We start from the raw sequence: 25,901 nt of genomic DNA, 5'->3' as shown, positions 1-25,901 counted from the left end.
CCTTGTTTGTGCAGAAAAAAGCTGGGAAAATAGCGGGCGCTCACCAGATGGGATCGCAGTGAGTCCAGGAGGGCGCGAGTGGCACGAGTGAGGATAGTAGCTTGGCGAGTACATTCCGGGGGCTGTGGATGGGGGGGGTCACCAGACTCCTAGACCCAGTCAGGCGCCTGTGACATCCCTAGCCCTGGGCACAAGGGAGCCAGCTCTTGGGGCCTTTGGGGATAACTAGGTGCTGGGGAGGTGGAAGACTTGTGATACCTTTCCATAGTTGATTCCTCTCCCTGAACCATTAGCCTCTTCTGAGGGCAAGGGTTCAGAATCCTGGGGAATCCTGGTGCATGACACTGGCGTGGCTTATAACACTTCACGGTAAGGAGTTGATTCTTCCTATTCATTTCATATCAAGCATCACTGTATGCTTTTCTCACTCACAGTTGCTTCCTGCTACGAGGAACACCTCTAAAGAATGGTCAGACTTGGTATCTTCTGCCACAGATAGAGTAATTTCTTATCACTGGTGTCACAACAACAAAGGAGTATTATACATATATATGTTTTACATATGTATGTTAAGACTAGAGATGTATTGACCAATCACAGCTTCCCATTTTGGGAGCAAAAGGGAAACCCAGATTGTTCTCCCAAAGCCCTCCCAAATGCCTTCCACTTTCATGTCAGTTTTCATTTTCTTTATTGTCCTGATAAGATGCTGGTGTGTTCTTGTTTTTTGTTTGTTTTTAAACAGGGCTCTCTTTTTTGCTGGAAGAAGAAGTAAGTTTTCATGTAGCCAAAAATTTGGCATTTTGACAGTGTTAACTATGTTTTCCATCACTGGCATCAGCACATAACCATATTTGATTGGCTATACATTGACTCACTTGTTCCTAGAAGGAAACATACCTTCTTTTTTAAAAGTCATCAAAGGCATCATTGATCAGTCATTGCCTGGAGTATCAAAACCATTTGGTGCTTCAACAATAAATAAATAAAGTAGAAACCCCAAATCTGCCATCAAAAATAGTCAGAGATTCCCTATTTATTAGAAAATTTGGGACATTTTAATGTGTGACACTGGGAACATGCTAAACAATAAAATATTGCTCATAGTACTGACTAGCTCTGCATATCACATGTGGGGCAGAACAGGGATGTGGAAGATGAAAGCATTCATGGGAAGGAGGGGTGATTTCCAGTAACAGTCAGGAACCTATTTGTATTTTCAGAATGTAAGCTACATTTACTATGGGCAAGTTCCAGCCAAATGTAATTTAAATGGCATTTCAATGATGATTCATTCTCTATAGAAAGACAATGGGGCGGGGGGATGAGGGGTGGCTTCTAAGAGCTTGACTCATTGGCAGATTTGCCTGCCTGTATGCAGAGTCTACCAATTCCCCAGAGAACCACAAAAGGTGTTGTCTTTCTTGCTTGCTGAATGCTGACCTTTAGGTCAAATCAATAAGGTGCAATTAAAATACACACACACTTATCGAATACCCTGTGTTATCAGCTGAGGATCTAATGTGTATAAAAATATGGTTAAGATGTCTCAGATATTTCTGCACTGATTTGTAACTTACTCAAGCAGATCAGTGGCTCTCAAAGATGAGATGGTGTATTTTCATCTTCAGTTATGCCAAGGTAACAATTTCTTAATGCAATAACAGATTATTTTACATGAAGAAAAGTGAATCTGAAGAAGAGAGAGAGAGAGAGAGAGAGAGAGAGAGATCAGACCTCTTTATTTGTTTCTGAGGTTGCTGCAAGATAATGGGCCAGAGTTATAATAAAATTACATACTTGGGTATTCAGGATTTCAGATGGGAAGATTTGGAAGTAGCCATTTGCAGGAAGCATTGGGGACCGATTATAGTTATCATGTGATATCCCAGCTGGCAGATTGAACTTTCCAGTTCTTTGAATCTTGTACATGCCAATGAAGGCAAACTATCAAGTAATAGAGATATAGCAGACCGGTTCGAACATATGTAACTGCATCTTTGTCTAATAAACCATGGTTTAAACAAAAAGTGAGCATTATGCCTACACACACTCCTTCCTTTCTCTTGTATGATGTAACAGAACACTTCTGTGATTTGTTAAATGATACTCTCAGCCCATCCTACCTCACAGGGTTGTTGTTGTGAGGATAAAATGGAGAGGAGGAGGATAATGTAAGCCGCCTTGGGTTCCTTGCAAGAGGAAAAAAGGCGGGATATAAATGCAATAGATAAATAAATAAATACATAAATAAATACATAAATAAATAAATAAACCACGGTCTGATCCTGGTTTAATATAGTTTGTAATCCATGTGTTTGTGTTTAACTTTGTTATTTTATCTGTATTATTGTTAGCCTTGAACACTATTTTTAGTGGAAAGATGGGATATAAGTCTAATACATAAATACATGTTTAGTTGTGAGAGAGCAAGGCTGATGGAGTGCATGGGCACAATGCTTATGCGATAAACCATGGTTTATTAGACCAAGATTGTTATACCTGAAGTGGGCCAATTCGATATCTAACTCCTCAGCTGCCCCTCCTCAAGGGCTGGAGCATCTCCTCTATAAGGGAACATTACAACAGCTGGGATTGTTTAGCTTGGGGAAAAAGGAGGGTAAGGGGAGACATGATAGAGGTGTACATTATGCATGATAAGGAGAAAATGCATAGGGAGACATTTTCTCCCTCTCTCAGTAATACTAGAACCTGGGGTCATCCCATGAAGCTGATTGCTGGGATATTTAGGACAGATAAAATAAAGTACTTCTTCACACAGTGCATAGTTAAACTATGGGATTCTCTACCGCAAGATGTAGTGATGGCCACCGACTTGGATGGCTTTAAAAGGGGTTAGACAAATTCCTGGAGGAAAAGCTAAATGGCTACTAGGCTTGATGGCTATATGCTCCCTTCAGTACCAGAGGCAGTGAGCCTATGTACACCAGTTGCTGGGGAACATGGGTGGGAGGGTACTGTTGTGCTCATGTCCTGCTTGTGGGTTCCCAGTCAACAGCTGGTTGGCCACTGTGTAAACAGAATGCTGGACTAGATGGACCCTTGGTCTGATCCAGCAGGGCTCTTATGTTCTTAACTTAAAAGCCACCTTTTGTAGGATCTTTTCTGATTTTTGTAGGATCTTTGCAGAACTGAACTACACACCTCTCCTTAGCCACTTTTTCTCAGATGAAGATGGACCCTTAGTCTGATCCAGCATGGCTTTTCTTATGTGCTTATCTTGTGAATTAATTAGCCCATCACATTTGAAGGAAGTGATAAGTAAGGCAATAATTAAACCAGCCTACAATACCAGCAAAGTTTTATTTACTTTGCAGCCAACTTCCCAGTACCAACTCAAAATACTGTAACTGATATGAATCTTATATAAAATATTCATGGTAGCAAATATATATGTAAAATAATTAACAATAAAAGCCAAAATTATCATACTAAACATTATATTAAAACAGCATAAAAACCAAGGTTACATCAGACAGTAGGACTCAAACTCCCTTTTGGAAAACACTACCTAAAATGATTGCCAAAAAAAGATAAGAAGTGCCTCCTCCCTGTACAGGATCAGGCTGTAGACGTTGAAAATATTTTTAAAATGAAGGAATTGCATTGTGCATGCTTTCTGTAAGTAATGTTTAGATTAATTACTATTTTACTTAGTTTTATGATTGGATATTGAAAACTCTTCTCATGTTTCTTTATATGTGTTTTAAAAGACATATGTGTTTTAAAAGTGATTAAAAACCTGCAGCTATACTTTGATAATCATTTTAATTTCAGCTAAGTATAAGGGACCATGAAGTTCCTGCACATCTCAAGCCTAATGTAATTAATTTCCAAAACGATAACATGGAAATAGAATTAAAATGGAATCTTTTAAACTGATTTCTCCTTATGTTATCTTCTAAAGAGTTTCCTAATATTTTTGAGAGCTTTTAAAAGGATTGATTGGATTGATTCCCAATAGATTTCACTGTATTTACTGGACTATGGTAATTATACCCTTAGGCCTAACCTTTGCTGAGTGTCAATATCCAAAGCAAAATGTCACCACTAACAAGGTAGGAGCTGACAGTCAAGAATGATTGCTGCTTGAATCCTTGTTCAGACTGTCATTAGCCTTAGTATCTTCTAGTCATATGACCTATATCATCTCACCACATTGCTGAGATTCTTTTTATACCTCACACCTGGAATAAGGTTGTCCGCTTGCAAATGTGATACAGCCTGCAAGAATTTTGAATATTTCCCCCCCCCCAGCTCTCTGCAGGCTGAGTAAGCTCCTAAAAACAAGCTATGAAACAGGACCTAGGAATCTAATATTACATTTCCAGCCTTTTCTCACCTAGGATCTCCCACAAATATATCAGTGAGAGTTTTGCCATGGGATTGAATCAGTTGTGGATAGGGATGTACAGATTTTGTTAAATCCATTCCATCTGCCTTTCATGAGTGGTTGGCTGTCTTTTGTTCGGTCATCTGCTCAGTGATGGTATTGGATATATTTTAGGGATGTATGCAAATTTTGCTCCACCTGTGCAAGTGCGTATTAGCTCAAGTGGATATTAGCATTAATGTGCATCAGTACAAGTGCAAATTTGTGCCTCCCTCCCCCCATATTGCCCCTGCAGTGGGCTTCCAGAATTTAGAGGTGCCGAGATAATGATAAGCCAGATCCAGGTTTGTTTACAAGAAGACTTTATTGAGCACTTACAGCACACAGGTGTACCCAATGGTTGGATCAGACAGCTTCTCTGAACCCAGAGCCAAGGGGTAAAATGGGTTTTATACCCACATGTTAGCAGTGAGGCAGCATGACAGAAGCAAACGTTAATTAGCATTCATCTCCAATTTTCCAAGCATAGGCTAACAAAGCTTGGTTAGGAGAAAAGCAATCAGAACTTTCCCAGCACAGACACCTGTAGCTTAGCACAAACAGAGCTCCACTTCCCAGGTACATCCTAGGCCCTGCTAAGATAAATGGTTCAGAGCTCGTTAGCATGGAATGTGCTGAGGCAACGATATCGACCTTTGACTCATCTTACCAGCCAAGAGGCCCACTAGCAAGAGAATTGCACTTAATAATGAACCAAAGCAGAAAGCATTATGGATCTCTAGGCCACCCTAAAACTACTGGTGACTTGGTTACAGACCTGGGGCCATTACACCCCCAAGTAAACAATGGGTCTGTAAGTCTGTGGAATCCACACACAACTCATAAAAAGCTGGTCCACTGCTAGGGATGTATGAAATACTCACCTGGCATTCGCAGTGTGGGGGGTGCTCTGTTGCTCCCCCTGGAATCCTTCCTGGCTGGATCTGTTCCGCAACGGCTCCACGGAGCCGCTGGCCAGGGCCAGCCGCAGCTGGAGTTCCAGCCGTGGCTGGGCTGCTGCGGCTGCAAATGGTGGCCGTTGTAGCAGCCACCATTTGCATCCTTGCAAGCAGCCGTGATAGGCTACATAAGTATTTACATAGCCTATCCTGGCAAAGAGTAGGGACGCAAATGGCGGCCACTACACCATTTGCGTGGCTGCCTTTACCGTAATAGGCTATGTAAATACTTACATAGCCTATCACAGCAAAGAGCAGGGGCGCAAATGGTGTAGCGGCCACTATTTGCATCCCTGCTCTATGCCGTGATAGGCTACGTAAATACTTACATAGCCTATCATGGCTGCAAGAATGCAAATGGCGGCTGCAGCAGCCCGGCCACGGCCAGCCAGGAGACCAGCCAGAGCCACTGCTGCTGCTGCATCCACCCCAGGTAAGTTCTGTCTGGGGGGATTCCGTGGGGGGGGGAGGCCGTTCCACCACAGATTCCAGGGGGTTGGATTCTAAAGAATCCAGCCTCACTGGAATCCGTGGCGGAATTCTCTGATATCCCTATCCACTGCAGAATCTGTAAGTTGAATTAACAGAAATCCAAACTCATTTGAATCTTTTGAGGATTTCTTTGACACTCCTAGTTGTGTGGTCATTTCAGCTGTGCCCAAATGGCCTCACAAAATCCTCCACCCTGTTTGAGGGCAACAGTTTCTCCAACAGTTTCTCTGGGGTGGGGCTCGCAATTAGCAGTGGCCATAGCACAGCTTCTTTAATATTGCTTGCGGTGTTGCATTGCTTTGTTTTGTTCTGCTGCTGCTGCTGCTGCAAGTGACGGAGCACAATCTGGCAGTTCGCCTTCTACATGCCCCAGGCTTACCACCACCTTGTGGCCCTATGTGGGGGGATGGCAACTTCCACATTAAAAAATTGGTGGAGAATATTCCGCAAAGAGTGGTCTGCTTTATTTAAATGGGATGAGAAAAAGAAAGCTGCCTCTCAGAAATTTCCTCAGACATATGTCTTCTGAGAAAGTTCAGCTCATCTCTATTTGCCATTATGTCTTAAAATGATTTTTTAGTACAAATCTCAGATTTTCTTTATATTAGATGCTTCAAAATTAGAGAACTCTGGCTGTAGCTGTTACAATTGATTGTTGATTAAACACCTGGAATTAAATACATTTCAGACTATTGAAAGCTCAATACAGGTGTCTTTTTGGAATGCTGAAGGAACCCTCTCTCCTTTGTGGCACCACCTGCAGGGAAGAAGAGTATTGTAGAGGAGGTGGGGAAATGGAGATGGCTTAAGTCCTGTTGATGCCTAGATTGGAGGCTGGCTGGCTGGGTTTGGAAGGTGATACTGTGAAATGGGGCTAAGAATTGGGAAAAGGGGATATATATCTATATAGATATATAGCACTTCTATGTCTCTTTGAGGTCAGTGAAGTGCAGGCAGGCAGTGCAACCCTCCTGTGAGGGCTGTATTGGAGTTTGGGTTTCACTTTCACCCTGGGCAATGGCTGGTGGCTCTTAATGAGGGGCAGGAAGATGTGTTTTATGCCCCCCTGGATTGGCTAAACTTAGCTGCTAAAGGGTGGGTCTGTCTTTGCTTTCCCAAGGGTGTTCCTGCTTCTGCTGGGAAATGTTGTTTATGTTGCTAATTTTATCTTTTGTCACAACTTTGACAGGCAACCAGTCTGAAGTGTGAAAAGACGCCCCCCCCCCCACTAGTTTAGATCGTCTTGGGAAAGTGGCTGGGAAGTTTCATCTCTGAAAACACCAGGACAGGTCTCTTACGGGGCTGGGCAGCGGCTGGAGGAGCCTTCTGTTTGGGATGTAGGGTGGACTCTTATGCATCATCAAAAAAGAGGACAGAAGAGGACACACATAGCATTTACATCTGCTAATATCTAGATGCAAATGTAGAAATAAATACTATGATTTAAATAGAAATTACAATACATCTCCTCATTGTGAGGAAGATGGTGACCAGGGGGGTGTCTCCACAAGCGATTTGCTCCAAGCTGGCTGCATTTGGAGGTCATTAGGGATACATGATGTCATGGCCATCCTGCAGCCACCCCAGAGCTTATCGCAGAAAAAATGGTTCTTCTGAGACTACTTTTAGTCTGATTATTTTCCTTAATTTGGCTTGTCTGCGCTTCTGTTGTGGTGTGCACCACCCTCCGCATTTACTTCAGCATGATAGCCCTGCCCAGGGGTGTGTCTTTTACCTGGCTGTGACCTCACTGACCCTGGTTGAGGGGAGTTTCCCCAGTGTTGTCCCCACCTGTGTTTCCCCAAAGTTTCTGCCATTTCACGGCTGGCCGTCAGAGTTCTGAGCTACCTCATGGCATTTACTTCACCTTGCCTTCCACTAACCTCTGGTGGCCATCCCCCCTAAAGTATAGGTATGCTCTGGGCAGCCTGTAACTATTGTAAAGTAAAGCATTAAAGTGAAATAGCGCTTTTGTCTGCAATACCTACACCCCCATCTCACTCTCTCACTATTACGCATTTGACCAGCAATACCTATACCTCCATCCCACTATCTCACTATCACACTATTATGCGAGAGAGTGAGTCGGGGGGTATAGGAATAGCTGGCAAATGTGAGATAGTGAGATGGGGGCATAGGTATTGTTGGACAAATGCATGATAGTGACATAGTGACATTCAACCCCCCTTTGTAGGTGTGATTTGTTTAACTACTTCCTTTCAGGATGGGTGATTTCTTCCATCTCACCATGCCTCTATCACGAAATTGTGTGATAATGGCAAAGTGAGATGGGGGTGTAGGTGTTGCTGGACAAATGTGCACTAGTGACAAAGTGAGACAGTGCTTTTAGAAGAGGAGAAAAAAAGAAATTGATGGAATTGGGCAGGGCTTGGGGAAGCAGGTGTCTCCTCAGAAGCAACTCCCATTGTGGTCAATGAGGCTTGTTCCATAAATATCCGTGCTGCATGTCTTTACTGTTTGGTTTGTTGAATGGAAGTAGTTAATGGTGGTGGTGGGGAGAAAGAAAGAGATTGGTTTTTGGCGAGACCATTTCATGGGAGGAAACCTCCCAGGATTTTATCGAGTAACAAGGATCTACAGCTGTGTTCCCTTACTGTTTGTTGGTGTAAGGAAGTAATTTGTGCTAAGCTTAGATCCATCACATTACGGGAGTATCAGCGGAAGGAGAAAGGAGAGCCTGAATGGGCAGGGGAGCCTTTCTTGTTTGTTGAGTAGCCCCTGTCAGTCTGATATTTACTCCAATCCCCCCACCCCACCTAGAAGTGTGTTCTGTGAAGCAACTTATACTGGTGTGGTACACTCGCTCATGGAGCCCTGCGTGGACCAAAACACACCAAAGCCGATTCTTTGAAAAAATCCAGGTAATCCTCCATTCACTTCTCCTTCTGTTGTCATGGAGAACCCCCCCAGGTAACCTGTGTTACCTGGTTTGTTGTAGCTCAGTTTGTTGCCCAAGAGCTAACAGATGGGCAACTTCAAGACCCCTGCTCTCCATTTATTTACTTGTTTATTTATCCTTTAAACCTGACTGCTCTCCAAAAAGAGGACACCTTCAAAGAGAGGACCATCTTCTGGAAGCCCTTCACATACAGGATTGTCCTCTGTGAAACAGGACACATGGCCATCCTGTGGATGGTAAGGTGGGTCTCCCAGCAGCGCCTGTTACTGCTGGGTCCCTCGGAAACACCTCCACTGAAGGAGCATCAAGTGGAAGGGCTTGCCCATTGTTGGGCTATGGATTGCACCAAGAGATTTGGATGGCTAGAATGATTGTGATCATTCTTTCCATCAGAAAAATAACCTGTGAAAAAATGCTGCTCCCACCTCCCACCATAGCCACATGTCCCACAGGGCCTCTGGATACAAAGATCTCTCTGCTGGGCCATGCTAGGACCACTCTCTGACGCTTATAGCATTATCTTCCAGTATGTAGTGGAGCATAGGATCTGTTGCAGAGTCCCAGCATCCCTGCAAGAGAACAACATATCAGCTTGCTTCACTACTGTGGCTCAGCGCCACCCCTCAATCGGGCCAGTGCTCTGGAGAAAAGCCCCAAAGAACAGCTTTGATGTGTGAAGGGCTGCAGGCACAGAATACAGAGGGAGCAAAGAACACAGATGCTACTGTGGGCTGCATCCTAACAGCAGTTGAAGCAACCCTGTTTCCCCATTGCCACTAGAGTGTTGCACCTAAAATATGGGGAGGGCTATGACGTTAAAAATAAAAGTGGGGGTCAGAGTTGTACTGTTCTGATCCAATTGTCCATGACTGGATGGTTCTTTTACACTTGGAAGCATGTGCTTATGCTGTGGGAGCGTAGGATCGAGCCATCTATGGAATTCATATCTCTCTGGGTGTCGGTATTATTGACTATTGACTTTATTAACAAATTTGGGGGGAGGGGTGCAGGCAGAGTATCCTTTTTAGCATAACACTGCAAAATGTACAGCCACAGTCTGTAATTGACAGATCAATAAAGTAAACCTTTTGTTCTGCTTGTTTCAATTAGTATGTTTCTCAGAGTATAGGTTATTATTTGGGAGATCTCGGATAGTGTGAGTATTTCTTTTGGGAAACAGTGGGATACTTCTGTTTTCATGCCTCCTATTGTAAGCTGTTTTGTTTCGTTTTGTTTTTATTGTGAGAGCACAATAAGATGATATTCTGGAGGTGACGGACACGACCTTGGGGGAGCTGGGGGTGGCGACGGCTGACAGGAAGCTCTGGCGTGGGCTGGTCCATGAAGTCACGAAGAGTCGGAAGCGACTGAAACAACAACAAACAATAAGATAGGGAAAAATAGTACATGGAAGTGTTTATAATAAATAATTCCGAGGTTAGGCATGTGTGTTTTAGTGTAAAATAATAATAAAATAAAATAAAATAATACATTCACATAATCAGAAAGCAGAATAAAATGGGATTTCAGTAAACAAATTAGTATGGAGCAGTAGAGCTGTGGATATTATTTGTGTTAGTAAAAATTTCCATTAAGTTCATATTGCACAATGTGTTAACTGGATCTTTTAGCTGCATCTAGTTTTAGAACTGTTCCTATTGTTATTGCTTTATTTTTATTTGGTTTTTTAAATTTTAACTGATTGCAGGCACCTCCCATCCCTTCAGCTAGATGTAGTCCATGTAACTGGATCCCACAGTTCTGTTGGAAATTAAAGGAAATTAAAAATCCCATGGAATACCTTAGAAGGAGACACTCCCATACTCTTCACAAACATTCTCAGTCACCTTGTCCCAAAACGTTTATCTATTTCCATTCTCAGCTCAACTGTTTTTCCACTGGGAGAGCTCCTGAAGGTGTGCTAGAGCAGCAGCAAAACCAGTACAGCATGGGTACCAGTACAACATAGGGACCAGTGCAACATTTTGGGCATGATTATGTCTCTCAGCATCGTGGGAGATGGATGTGTCAGAATCTCAACTTCCAAGTCAATATTAAACATTGCTGTTCTCTGAGTTTCCATTTTGATACTGCTATTTGCGTTGCCCTTATTTTCGCCGTAGTCTACGTAAAGATTGACGTAGACTACAGCAACTAAATAAGGAACGCGAATGGCGGCTTCCTATGGGGGCCGCCATTCGCGTACGCGCTTTTTTTTTTTTTTTTTAAGTCACCCGTGATAGGCTACGTGACGATTCACGTAGCCTATCACGGCTGACTTTCCAGATCTAGCCGTGATAGGCTACGTGAATCGTCACGCAGCCTATCAGGGGACGGGTTTTTTTTTTTCTTTGATTGCAATGGCGGGGGCGGCAGCCGGTCGAAAGACTGGCTGCCGCTCCCGCCCCGCTCGAACACCGGACGAACCGCCAGCCGGACCCGCCGCCGGGAGGGACATTCAGGGAAGGTAAGTCCCGTCCCGGGGGGGGGTGCGGGGGGGGTGCGGAGGATTTCTCCCCGAAACTTGTTCGGGGGGCCGAACACGTTGGCGCTCAGCCCCCCGAAGTTTCGGGGAGAAATTCTCCACCATCCCTAACAGTAGTGGCGTGGCACATTCAGAAGTGCAGGGTCCCTTCGTGACAGTCACAGCCACGCCCCCTTCTAAGATTGTACAACCTTGTAAGAAATACCGCCTTCAACTGGGATCCAAAAACGGTGCAGCTGAGAGTAAGGCAGTGGTATTTCAATTGGATGTCTGAGAAAAAATGCAGGGGTGTTGATCTTTTCACTCACTCACTCACACACTCACTCAAACACAAACATTTTAGGTTTTCAAAATAGGATACTGTATGGAAGCTTCACCCTCTCAACCGAGCCCTCATGGACAGATCCCTTCTCATTTAAACAGCCCCCTTGCACACTCCCTTAGCGTCCTAACATTACCCATTAGCCTTCCCTAAGATCCTTCATTATATCTCCCCCATCCCACAACAGAAACGTACACACTGTATTGAAAGACACACACACACACATGGCATAGTCTGAAGGCACAGGAGGCAGCCGCTATGCTGAAGCTAAGCAGGTCTGGGTCTGGTCTGTTCTTGGAGGGGAGACCACTTGGGAACCCCATGTAGCCACCTTGAGTTCCATGATGGAAGAAAGGTGGGATATAAATGCAATAAATAAAATCTGATGGGTGTTTATTTTGAATTAAATTTACAGAGATCTTCGGAAGGCAGCTAAGGCTGCAGTCCTATGTACACTTACCTAGGAGAAAGCCAGTTGGCAATTGAACATAGTGGGACTGACTTCTGAGTAAACACGCATAGGACTGTGTGATAAATCCTAAACACTGGCACAAACCAACTCTTGCAATGAATATTAAAAATTCAACAGCTGAACAAGACATCATCTTGCTTCTCATTTGCACCACCCATCTGCCTCCCTCTTTTTCATGTTCATCAAGATGTGAAAGAAACTTTTCCATAACATTTCTCTAGCTCCCCACCCCAACCCCCACCCCATTGTAAAGCACAAAAAGGCACCAATCCTAAACACACTTACTGAGGGAGCTGGTGTGGTCTTGTTCTCCTTTCCTGCCCTGGGATTGTGGGAGTGGGATAGGATGGTGCGCTAGCTGGCTCTGGCTGCTGGTACTGGGGTATAGTTTGGAGAACTGCCAAGAACAAGTTTAAACATCAGGTGTTTTAAGGGTGATGCCGTAATGAGGCCCCCCATCATAAACAAACCTCAGTTAAGGGTATGTAAATCAGCTTTATGTGTGTGTTTTTAATAAGAGGTACAAAACAATGGGAGAATATGTTCAAGAGGAGGACAAGGGTCTAGGCCACTCACATCTCCACACCCTTACTTCCTAAAGGCATATTATATCTAAATGGTGTGAGGTAAAAGGAGAACATAATAATGGTGATAATAATAGCTTGTATAATCAAAAATTAAGTTGCAAACAGCTATGTAACTTTAGATTACAAATTAATTTTAAATTTAGATTGTAAGCTTCTAGGGGCAGAGATCTGTATTGTTTTGCTTGTGATTCTCTGTAAAGTACGACATATATTGTAAACACCAAAGTCTGTGCATCTTCTGGAAGCAGCTGAAGACCTGTTTTATTCAAACTGTATTTTGGTGACCAGCACCAGGGAAAGATAAAGTAGATTGATTAGCATATTGTTACCAGCCCTGAGCCTTTGCGATGAAGTAGACTATACATACAATCAATTAATTAAATAAATAATACATCATATATGGACAACAGTGATGATATTGTTTTTCTACCTCAGATAAAATAGTAACCCAGATAAATGGTAATTTTAATAGTAAAATAGTAATAAAAAAGATAAAATATGGATAGAATAAAGCCTATCTATCTATATTCTATGGATAGAATAAAGCCTCATGGCCATGGGGCTTACTCTCAGGGATGGGGACTTACTCTCAAGTAAGCGCAAAGCAAATATATGGAGGAAATGGGTGTGTGTGGGGAGGAGAGGGAGAACAAGAGAAAAGCTGCTTTTCTTAACAAATGTATTTAAAGACCATTAGGGCTGCTGGTAATGTGCACTACAGACAAGAAGAAATGCAGCAGGCTGCAGCCACCCTTCCCCAACCTGGCACCCTCCAGATTTGCTGGATGACAACTCCCATTGGCTCCAGGCAGCATACTGTCTGTGCTGGCTGGGAGGGGGGATGATAGGATTTGCAGTCCACCACATCTGGAGGGCACAAGGTTGGGAAAGGCTGGGTGAGAGAAGTTCTGCAGCCCCTGCCCAGAGCTGTGCAGAGGCAGGCAAGGCGGCCGCTGCGTTGGGGCTCCCCGTATCCACGTACAGGTCTTCTTGGAGGTATGCATATAGATTTCAATGGGGTTTATTCCCAGGCATTTCTTATCCTTTCAATTAAATTTTTAAAATTTCATTTATTTTTCACTCACATAGACTTCCTCCTTCTCTCTGCCCCACCCCCACCCCGCTGCCATTTTTGGCTGCCGCCCTGCCTGCTCGCCAGGCCCCAACAAACTGACTGTGCTGACCTATCTGAGCCTGACACATTGTGTCTGCATGCTGGGTTGCCGCCGCTGCTCTGGCTGGGCTTGCTGGGGGCACAGGATTGATGATCACGATGAGCGTCTCCAGCAAACAACTTAGCCTGGCCCATGTGCTCCCACCTTCCTTGAAACCCGATGGCCACAGTCTTAGGCGCAGGCCTGGCGGCAGCTCCTCCTTCTCTCCCTCTCCCAGCGAGAGAAGGCACCTGCAACAGAGGGTAAATTAACCCTTCGCCAGGCGAGGCTGCCTTGCCCAGGTGGCCTCTCGGGCCAGGGGAGGGGGGAATTTGCCCTTCTCCCTGCCCCATGCCTGGTGCTTTGGGGAGAGTAGCTACTGTAGCAGCGGCAGCAGCAGCGCCTGCCCCGCTCACAACAGCATCTCAGGCTCTTCTAGCCACCTGCCCCACAGCGGTATGCTGGGAGTGGGAGAGACCTGGCTGAGCCCTGGCTCTAAAAAAAGTCCCAGGTCTTCGTCCCAGCATGACCCACCACCACTGCACCCCTGATCCTGGATGGTCTTATGGTTATGGTTGTTTGCTTGAGATTGCTGGTTTGAAGTTGTTTTAGATATATATTCTCTGGTATATATTGTATTTTTGTGTGTTTTTATGTAAATGGCTTTTAATCTCTGTATACTGTATTTTTAATATTTTTAATCTTTGTAAACCACCCAGAGAGCTTTGGCTGTTGGATGGTATAGAAATGTGGTGGTGGTGGTGGTGGTGGTGGTGGTGGTGGTGGTGGTGATGATGTGGAAGAGTCAAGTGCTAGCCTGACACTCATTCCCATGCTCTACTCCATGTAGACTAGATTCTCCACAATTGGCTGAGGTGTCATAATCTTCTTGCTATATACGCTACTAAGTTCTTACTGTGTGGTATTTTTCTTCTTCTTTTCTTTATTACAGGTAGATAAAGTCTGTGGACAGCCTGAAGAAAAAGAAGTGAAACCTTTGCCAGACAACATAGTTCAAGCAAAGGAAATAATTGAGACACCATCTCTCACAATGGCACACTCAGCTACTCTAAGCAACAGAAGGAGGTAAACCTGATAAAACTGCATTTTCTCATAAATCTTTGAATTAGAGTTTCCCAAAGTTATAGTCATTTTTTCTTATCCAATAGTTCTTGGACCAGAGTTATGCTTTTCGATACTCACTTCTATTGTATATCCACTGAGATAATTTGTATAAAAAGACTCCTATCTGAGTGACAGGTTAAATGGTGCAAGTCATTATTATGTACTTGCTCACCGCTTAATCTTATGGTCTAATACAGGGGGCAGATTTTGTTTTACATTGTGCTAATGTGTGGCAAGATTTAAACATGGTGCCTCATGAGCAAGAACTTTACCCATATGGAATTGTGCACGCTGGAGTAGATCCAAGATCTGGTGAGTAGAATTCTCATGGGAAGTGTTCTTCCGGCATCTGCTAATGCACTGATGGGCAATGTCTGTGTGGTTGGGGGGCTGTATTGGCCACCCTGGAACCCTGTGGTGGTAAAAGTGGCTGCTATCAAAATTGCAGTGATTCTTCTGGGAAACAAGGTGGGTGGGGAGCATACACCTTGTTTCCCAGCAGTATGGGGCTTCTGAACAGCTGTTTGGTGGGCTGTTGGGAGCCCCATTCTGCAGAGAAACAGAGCATGTGAAGGAACCACCCTCACACACCCTGTTTCTCTGCAGAATCAGTGTGCTGGGGATTGCATTTCTGACAGCATGAAGATGCCAGGAACTGGAATTACATGGTGATGCAAGGAACTGGCCTTATTGGTGGCTGCAACTAGGTTCTGGAATTCTCTTCCAAGGGAGGGCCATCTCAATTTCCAGAAGCTAGTAAAGTCCAATTTTTTAGGAAGGCGTTCAGTGTGTAATGTTAATGCTCTGTTTAAATTGGTGTCTAGTTTTTTTAATATTTTAAATGTTTTGATTGCTGTTGTATTGTGGTTTTCTGCTGCTGTTTTTGTGATATGTGAAATTGTAAACTGAAGGGTATTTTAAATTATTACATTACTGACTTGTTGTAAGCCTAGAGCTTCTCGGAGATAAGGTATAAATGTTTTAAAACCACAAGCAAGTAGAAATCAATTGCAGAATGAAGACCTAGAGCATAACCTGTTTAAACAGCTACAACACAGTAGTTCAAGTTGGAGCTAAAGTCAGTCGACATCTCAGACACTCCAAATGAGCAAGTAACTGATAAACAGCATATTGTTGCAGAATAAATCATCAGAAGTTTAGGACAACCTTACTTTTGTACCATTTTCCAAGATCCATTCCAGATTGGTAAACATTTCACCCTTTTTGGTCTGTTTCCTCTTTCCTTGTGGCTGATGTGTGTGCTCAGAATAGTAATTTTCTATTTTGTCACCATCTAGATTTATTTTCCTCTGCCCACATCTTTTTAATGTTGTGAAACCTGTCTCTCTGGAGACAGTGCTGGCATGGCTGAAAACTGCATGATGCTTTGGTTACTCTTAACTATGCATGTACATGCAATGCTACACCTCTCCAGCAGATGTTAGTGGGTGTTTTTTTTCCATTACTGAAGACAATGCAGGGATGTACAGACATTGCAAATCCTGTTTTCTTATACCTGGCAGGTCCAGCATGAGAGGCAATATAATATTTTGGGCTCACACAGGAACAGCCGGGGCAGCCATGATGCATGCATGGAGCCCACATCCTAATCAGTAAATGTCGATTTTATTGTTGATTGCACAGAAAAGCATTATACAGGCCTAGCTCATGACATTTGGCAACACAAGATTCTTGGTTGTGACATCTGAGTTCCACTTTAATATATCCTGCCACTAAACACAGACTGGAAATTCATTCTGTTTAAAAGCACAGTATTTGGACTTTAATTGGAGAAGGGAACGGCTGAGGTAATTCGGCGTCAGGGTTTCACTGTATGTTTTTATTACCTGTGGCTCACTTTTTAACTTAAACTGTATAAGGAGATATTCTAGACCATTACAAGTATCCATGTTTCATAGGTTTTCCTATAGGTGCTCCGGGGAACCATTTTCTTTAAAATACACCTGTGAGCTGAAGGTTTTTCAAAGGTTCTTCTAATTCAAATGAAGTCCTGTTGCTTGTAGGGCTTTCGCAGGAACATCGCAAGCTGACTTATATTGAGTCAGACCATTGAGTCAGTACTGACAACAGCTCTCCACGTTTTCACGCAGGGGTCTTTCCTGGCCCTACCTGGAGATGCCAGGGTCGACCCTGGGGTCTTTTGCTTACCACGCGTGTGCTCTGCCACTGAGCTACAACTCTTCCAAAAGGACTATGGTCCTCGTAGCTTGGCTAAAACAAAGAGGCAGACAGTTTGCTTGCTTGTTTGTTTAATCTCTACTTTTCCAGTGTACCTGAGGGGGCAAGGCACTTTTGCTTCTTCCTGTGGAAAAAATAGCTAGTGTTTGTTTTGTGCCCCTGAAAATGAATGCTTTTCCATCTACAGTACTTTTGTGTGAGTGCCTCTTATCCACAAAACATTTGCCTTGCTTTATTCTCACATGTATACAATAACTCTTCTTTATATGACATTTGGATATGACAGATAAATGAAGTCGATTTATTTTTAGTCTTGTAAAGCTTCATTTTGTAATAGTGTTCATTTTTTTAAAGATCAGTTTCCTTGCATATGTTTTAGAGAAAAGCTCAGATCCTCAAGCAAAGATGGCACAATCAAGCCAGAATTGAGCTGTGTCTGGACTGTACCATACATTTTTAAAAATATAGGTTGAAACATATTTTAATTACATTTGTTCTTTCCTGGTTTAATCCTATGCATGTTCTTGATTATCTTTTCTTTCAAATAATTTATTACTTTTTGTTTCTCATTTCTTTCTTCATTTGCCTGAATTCCCCCCTTTCCCCCTCCTCTGATTATTCTCCTGGCCCAGTTCTCTGCCTCTGAAAGCTTCAAAGAATGACAAATCCAGAAGTTTGAAAAAAATGTCCCGGTAAGAATGAAAAGAAGCCAGCTCCTTTTGTCTTTGCGTTGTAAATAAGCTCTCCAAACATTCATTCTAGGAATACAGGGGTTTGTTCAGTGTTACCATAAAGATGCCTTTGATATTAATTTCATAACTTGAATGCAATGGTTTATGTGGATAGAACATGATAGTAGTTCTGTTGGAATCTAATTTTTAAATGATGTATTTACTGTTAACACAAGCTCAGAAGATGCGCTCGTTATTTTTATAGAAATGTGGGTAACAAGGAAAATGGACTCTGAATGTTACTGAGCTCCAGATCTAAGGTTCATACCATGCTTTTCAGATAACCCATTCTTTTTTCTTCTATTTTTAAAAGTAACTCATCGCTCTTCAAAATTCAGTATGCAGTTAGATTTTGCACTGGTTGTTACTTCTATCCTATCATTCCATTTATTTGCTGCTAAAAGCTCACCTCGGTCTGCCATCCCTAAGCCAGAGATGACCTTTTTTCTGGATCTGGACAATATTGCCCAGGACATTTTTCCGCCTGAGGCAGAACAAGCAAACAGTGTGCTCAACCCTCAAGTCCAGGTCATAGTGCCCAAGGACGCCCATGTTATTTTGCCACCTGAGGCAGAAACATGCACAGGTGTATCTCCTGTCAGTAAAACAACAACCACCTAAATAAATATAATAACCATAATAATAACAGCAACAATTTGCTGCCCTTTCTTGACAGCAAAATCAGCTGCCTGAGGTGGCTGCCTCACTCTGCCTAATGGAGCGCCCGGTCCAGAAAAAGCTGTAATTGCACTTATGTGCATGATCCAACTCATCTGTGCACAGCAACGCTTGCACGGAGCTCTAGCCATGCTAGGGAGTGGCTTAGGAAAGGGAGCAGTGGTATAGAAATCCTTTTGCATGCATAGAGGGGTCAGTCCAGGGAGGAATTGGGTAATCCCTTGTATTGTTCTTCTACTTGTGGGGTATTCATGTAAAGAATGATATTGCTGTAAGAGCTAGGGATCTGGGAAATATTAAGTTGCTTCCTTCTTTGATGTTAGAATCTAAATGAAGGCGGGGAAGTCCCAGGATGTCTGGATGGTTGCTGATAGTCAATATCATATAGATCACTTAATACAGATGTAATCCAGTCACTATTCTTAGGATGTCACCAGATGGTTCTTCAGCAGAAATATTTTCCTTTTGAATCAAGAATTGCAAACCTCAGTATTACTGCCAGCTGGGTCTTTACTTTGTTCTCTAGCGCACACACAAAATAATGGTCCCACTTCAGTGATGAATTCCCTCTTGTAATGCCAAAGTGGAAGGATAGTAAATGATGGGCTGGCATCTCTGTTGACATGTTTTGAATTGCCTAGTGCAGTTCTGAATTAAGAATTAACTGCAGAGTGAAGTCGCCTTCTCTGTCCAATTTTAAAATCAAACTTGATTGATTGTTGTGGTAGAGTTAAAATTATGACTTGGGCTATAGGAGGAAAATATTAGGCCCAGGCCTAATATTGGGCCATGCAGTCCATTTAGAAATAGGACACAGTTATCATTTAATTTTTAAAAAATCATGCACTGCTTACACGTGTAGGTTTTCAAATGCAGAACAGGATTGGTGGAGGTGAGGAAGGAGTGCTTAATCCTTTCTCCAGTCTCCACCCACCTCTTTTCCACTGCAACCTTCTCCGAGCTTCTCCCCACATGGGGGTTCCATGTATGTGTTTGCAAGGGCAAAGTTGGGTTTGGAACTTAGCAGTGATTCACGGTAGGAAATTTTCAACAGAAAAGTGGTAGGAGAGGAAAGAATTAAGCATCTCCTCCCCTCTGCTGCTTCTCTGCTAAAATCATCTCCTTCCATAGCTGCTTTTTGCTATAAGAATCAGTCACTGGGATTTCAATATATGTATTTACATGTGATGCGTGGTTTCATTCTCAGTATGGGAACATTGTTACTGATAGAGCTGGCCAGTAGTTCAAGAGCAAGCATATTATTCACATGATTAGTAAATTATTAAGATTAGGAAGTAGTAGAATGTCAACGTGCTACTGTTAATGTTGTGTTTTAATGCTGTGTTTCTAATTTCTAGGGAATTCATCAGCTACATGAAACGATCCAGAACTCTTTATGCCTCTTTAACTGAAAGACTCTGTGATGGGGATCTCGTCATGAAAGACAGCTCAACCTGCTGGAACGGCGAGGATGTTGTAGAAAGGTAATTGTGGAGAGTGATTTTCTTTCTGTGAGTGGGCTGCATTTTGATAATAACATCATTTTTCTGCTCATCTTTCCAGTGTGTGATGTATGTTAGGCATTGTGCGAATATTCAAACTAATATCACTTTTAACTCTGCTACAATGGATTTCTGGATTGGAGATAGAACAGCACATGCTATCCAGGTTACTGGATGATGGGGACCTGGCACCCTGCAACAAGTCGTTGTGTGTGTGTGTAGTTGGAGAGAATTTGTTTCTGCATACTGATTTCTCTTTGCTGGATGGGGGCAAAACTTGGAAATAGATTTAGTTGAGAATTGCTTCCAAATGGTATATTTGGGGCAAAAGAGCTTAAGCACACTGGAGGCTCTTTGAGTCTGTCACCCAGTCCATGCCAGCTCAGTTAGTTTAGAGTCAGTGTGGTTTAATTCCTGTCAGTTTGTGCTGCAATGCAACCCCTACCTATTGATTAAATATGTAATCCAGAGTGCTGTGCATTCCGTTGCTGGTTCTCCCAGATCATAGAGCTGAAGCTGAAAGGAACGTTTTGCCTGCCTTACAGAGGACAAAGGACGTTGATCAGTGCTTGAGGATAAGCTCACTGAGAACAAATATTTGGCTGTTAATCTGTGGCACTCCGATCTTTTAAACCATTCCATCGTTACTGTTTTCAGTTGGTAAATGTTGACTTCTTTTGTTGCAATTCTGAAAAGGGGTTTTCCCCCCAACATAATCTGTTTTATAGATAGAAATAGAACATAATGGCTTAGAGATGGATAAAGTAGATAATTAGAACTGGCTGGCTGATTTAGTCATTTTCTTTATTTGAACACTTTGATATTCAATCCGATTAGCATACATGGGTAAATATTCACAATTGATTTTATAGTACTGGATACTTAATTTTTCAAATGAAGAATGTAACTGTCATGCAGGGCCAGTATCAAGTGTAGGCATGGTCAAGGACCTGCCAAGAGCCCACACCCAACAGGGATCCAGTGAGAAGAGCCCCCTGGAGTTTCTCTTTCAGTTCACCATTGCAACTTGCTTATTCACCTGCCTCATGCTCTGGCCCAGACAATGGTGGTAGCGAGAAGTAGGCAAGTATGCAAGTGAACAAGTAGTGGTAGGTGCCACTGCCTGCTTGCTCACTGGCTCTCTGCCTGTCAAGCAAACAAGCAGTGGCAATAATAAGAAACAGGATAAGGCACAATAGCAGCCAACAACAATGGTGATGAGAAGGCAGACTCGCTGAGGGAGGGGGCCCATGGAGGGTGTCTTGCCCAAAGGCCCTCAGAAACCTGGAGCCAGCACTGCTCAAGTGAGAAACCTCTATCACAGAGCTGCTAAACACTGGTTTCTGCTGGGAGTAGGTATTGCACCCTAGCTGTTCAGCAACACTTGAAACACATAATATGTTTCAACAAATTGTGAGTAATTGCATTGCATCTGGCTCAGGCCAAACTGAAGGTATGGCCAACGCTGGCAATAATTCTGAGGAGGGTCAGACAACTGCAAAAATACCCCATTAGATAATTAATTGTCAGAGACCATCTAGGGGCCAGTTCAAAGGTAACATGGCTTATGCCTTAACCGTGGCTAAGGGTTTAACCATTATTTGAACATGGGTTTGGTTAGCAAAAGGAGAAGGGGACGGCAGAGGATGAGATGGCTAGACAGCATCACCGATGCAATGAATATGAACTTGAGCACACTCCGGGAGAGAGCGGAGGACAGGAAGGCCTGGCGTGCTATGGTCCATGGGGTCACGAAGAGTCGGACACGACTTAACGACTGAACAACAACAACAACAATTGGTTAGCAAGCCCTGGTTAAAAGGGAACCAGGTTACTGTCGGCCATGATTAAGGTGAGAGTTGAAGTATCCCTTAACTGTGCTGGAAAACCAGTGCTGGAAATGTGGGAGAATTCAAGCAATGAGAGGATAGAAGGAGGACCAGACTGGTCCTGGTTTGAGAGGGTCTTAGACAAAATGGTGCCCCCCCATTCACCAGTGGCCTCTGGTGGACTCACTTAGTGGCAGCATCAGTAGTGGTTGTGCTGCAAGTGGACAGTGCATCCCTGCATAGGTAAGTCTAGCCACCATTTTAATTTTCTCAAATGCACCTGATGTAGTCAGGCGTGATTCCCCCCCCCTTCAAAATGGGGGTCTCAGAGCATGTGTGCCTTGCCAAGACACTGAGTCCCAGAAGCTGCCCAAGATTCTAGGTGCTCCCCTGAAGGAGGAAGTATGCATCCCAACCTCCTATCCCAGAGAGGCTACGCCATGTCTGTAGCGGCGCTTGGTTAAGGCAAAATGACACAGCTGAATGGCCTGTCTTCAGAGTTCTTGATAAACTCGTACTTGGCTTGGTGTGAATCCAAATCTGAACTGACATGACAGAATCTGCCACGTAAATGTAACAAACACTGGGTGACCTTTGCAACTTTTGCAAAGATCATCTCTGTCCCTGATGGCATCACACCACGGAAAGCTTTAGAGTGTTTACATTTGGCGCTTTCTGTGTGTGCTGTCTTGCTGTGCATTCTGTTTACAGATCCTTCAGGAATTCTTCCCAGACTTGTTTGCTTCAGATTCATTTATTGCTCTCTCTTTTTTACCTTACCAGGAAAATGTGATTCGGGGAGAGAAAAGGCTGTTTCACAAAAGGTTCTTGGCTAGTTGAGGATGAGATGGGATATATTTTATTAGGGTATTTGGATGAGGGACTAAACTCTCCATAGCTTTGCAAAATAGTTTCTTTAACGCTCAGACCAATATATTTTAGTGTTTTATTTTTTAAAAAAAATACTGTAAACATGCTTAATACAGCAGCTAAAGTGCAATCAAATAAATAAAAGTTTTGAGCATCGAGCATAGAGATTCCTCATTTGAAAGCTTGGGATCTTTTAAAAGGCACTGAAGGAACTAAGCTGTTGAACCCTTGCTTATATTATTAAGGAATGCAAATAAACTGGATTCAGTTTATGCATTTCTTATGGCAAAGCAATGGAAAACGATACCATAGCATTCCAATGACACACACCATTCATGTATCTGTGGCCAAACATTGTGATGGTTTTCTATTGAGGACTTTTTCTTGTAGTATGGGAAATACAAATTCTAGTTGTGGGGGAGGAGACTATGTCCCAGAGGAAAGTGTGTGCTCTGGCATTCATGAAGTCCCAGGTTTAACAGATAATGGGTATTATGTACTGAAATCAAAGTCTAACTTACCCCACTGATTTCAATGAGACCCAAGTGCAACTAAGACTGCAGTGGTGTACACACGTACCTCCATTTCAGCTCAGTAGGACTTACTTCTGAGTAGACATGTAGAGGATCACACTGTAAACAAGTCTGGATCCAGACCGTTTATCTCCAGCAAAAAACCTGCAATGACCTTTGCTTGAGATGTGGGAGGGTGCTGTCAGATTTCACTAAACAGGGCTAAGTGTACCAGTGTTCTATTTCAATATAAGGAACCTCTTTTTGTATTAAAAAAAAATTCCCGTGAAATTGGAAGTGTGTCAGTGTCAGTGCACATGGCTGCAGTGGCTGTGGGACATAGGAAATACAACAACACCTGTGGCCACTACATGGAGCACATAGCACAAAACAAATTTGTGGCCAAATGCTAGCAATCCTAAAAAGAATCACTTATACAGCAGTTAGGAATACCTTTTCATGTAAGGTATACATTTTCAAGTCATTTTACTCCAGATAAATGGTCTCAAAGGCACATGATGCAACAACTGTGTAGAAAAAGGATGGGCAAGTTGTTCCCTCCAGATGTTCTCAGACTACAATGCCTATCAGCCCTTGCCAGCATGGCCAATGATAAGAGATTATGGGAGTTGCAGTTCAGCCACATCTGGAGGGCCACATTGTGTGTATCCCTGGGGCAGACAGTAAGCAGGTCTGGTTCTGGTCAGTGCCTCATGGGAGACCACCTGGGAACCCCACGTAATTTGCTTTGAATTCCTTGGAAGAACAGAAGGAAGGAAATGTAATGAAGAAATGAGCAAAGGAACATAAACAAAGAGACACAGCCATGGTTATACAATAATGTGCTTCGGTGCAAGGTTCTACAGATCTCATTGTATGTCCACTATCGAAAGAATGTGGCAATTTTGCTGTTAAGGATGTACAAGAATTGTGTGTCATTTCACAAATCACTTGAAAATTAGGGCTGCGCCTGGCCCCCCCCAACCCGCTTCGGAGACCAATTTGGAGCTTCCACCTCAGCCTTGATCCACCTCGGCCCACTTTGGACCTGATCTGACCCACTTCAGACTCTGGATCTGAAGCGAGATCTAGACATCCGAATTGCCATCTGCCAAATTGTGCAAGCTCCCAGCAATTTACCCAGATCCGTTGCGAATGCCCACAGCCGCCAGCCTCTTCAAGAGAGTCGCCATTTCCTTTTAAAATGGCGACATGTCTATTTCTGTATATTAAGTGTTGCACAAATGGCCATAATGCAGTCATTTACAGAACATTACAGGCATAAATGACCCATCTTCTATACTGAAAAAACATGCCACGTATGAACTGAAAAAACAGGCCACAAACAAGAATGGGAGTGAGCTGAACCAAGCTTTGAGGTGAAGTTCAGAGAATTTCAGCAAGCTTGAGCATCAATGGGAGTGAGCTGAACCGAGCTTTGAGGTGAAGTTCAGAGAATTTCAGCAAGCTTGAGCATCCCTGGCTCTCCCATCCCTAGTTGTTGTAACTGCTTGCACAAGTGAAGCATCTCTAAACCAGCATCACTGGCACAGGACTGTTGTGGCTTTCCTCTGTAGTTGCTAGTTAGTGTAAAGCAAGAGCAGTCTCTTATGAAACTGGAATAGTTTCTTCCTCTCTACCACAGAGAATGAATGAAGGACTGGCTGTTTTCCAGGTTGTCTCTAGGAGTTAATGCTTTCAGTTTTTGTTTTCCTCCAGTACTGCCAGAATAGTGCTGTCAATTGTCTATGTAGCACTTAAGTGACACCTAGTGAAAAAGCACTAAAAGCATTATTAGAAGCCAGCATATTGGAAAGGTGGCAGAAGGGGGAGAGAGATAAGAACATAGAAAGAGCCCTGATGGATTGGATCATACGAAGGGTACATCTGTTATTTAGTTATTCATTCATTCATTCATTCATTCATTCCATTTCGATACCACCCAATAGTCTCGGGCTGGTTCACAAAAATTAAACCCACGAAGTACAACATAAAACAATATAAAATATGAAAGCTTCAAACTACAATATAAAAGTACAATGAGAATAAAACCTAGCAGCAATGCAGAGATTTAAAATAAAAATTTAAAACAGCAGAGCTAAAAGACTAGAGTGCTAATGCTGGGAAAATAAAAATGTCTTCACCGGGTACCAAAAGGAGTACAACATAAACATCAGGTGAACCGCTCTAGGGAGCTCATTCCACAACTAGGGTGCCGCAGCAGAAAAGGTCCTTTTCCTGGTAACCACCTGCCTCACTTCCTTGGCAGCGGCTCCCAGAGAAGGACCCCTGAAGATGATCTTAGAGTCCATATGGGAGGAGGCAATACGGTCCATGGGGTCACGAAGAGTCGGACACGACTGAACGACTGAACAACAACAACAACAACAATCCTTCAGATAACCTGGCCCCAAGCTGTTTAGGGTTTTGAATATTAATACCAGCACTTTGATTCGGGCCTGGATATGGACTGGCACCCAGTGCAGCTGGAAAAGTACTGGTGTAATGTGATGTCACTGACCAGTCTCTGTTAACAATCTTGCTGCCCTGTTTTGGACCAGCTGAAATTTCTGGACCATTTTCAAAGGAAGCCCCATGTATACCTCATTACAGTAATCCAAATGCGAGGTTATCAGAGCATGGATAACTGTAGCTAAGCTATCTTTGTCCA

General features: G+C 43.2%; 1 protein-coding gene across 2 annotated transcripts in view; it reads left to right on the top strand.

Moving 5' to 3' along the window:
* Window positions 1–25,901, top strand: part of LOC146351298 (glypican-5-like) — a 708,665-nt gene that overhangs the window by 257,808 nt on the left and 424,956 nt on the right. Inside the window, exons 4-6 of one of the 2 annotated variants that reach the window (XM_084847039.1) lie at window positions 14,737–14,870; window positions 17,741–17,800; window positions 19,876–20,001. In XM_084847039.1, coding sequence (XP_084703165.1) covers window positions 14,737–14,870; window positions 17,741–17,800; window positions 19,876–20,001 — 320 coding nt within the window. The remainder of the gene's footprint in view (window positions 1–14,736; window positions 14,871–17,740; window positions 17,801–19,875; window positions 20,002–25,901) is intronic. The other variant, XM_084847040.1, reaches the window with a different exon arrangement.

Source organism: Heloderma suspectum, chromosome 3, assembly GCF_057233095.1.
Source record: "Heloderma suspectum isolate Gila_16-S chromosome 3, 16-S_ref, whole genome shotgun sequence".
NCBI classification, from domain to species: domain Eukaryota; kingdom Metazoa; phylum Chordata; class Lepidosauria; order Squamata; family Helodermatidae; genus Heloderma; species Heloderma suspectum.
The sequence above is the reverse complement of the archived record's forward strand: the minus strand, read 5'-3'. Positions and strand labels throughout refer to the sequence as shown.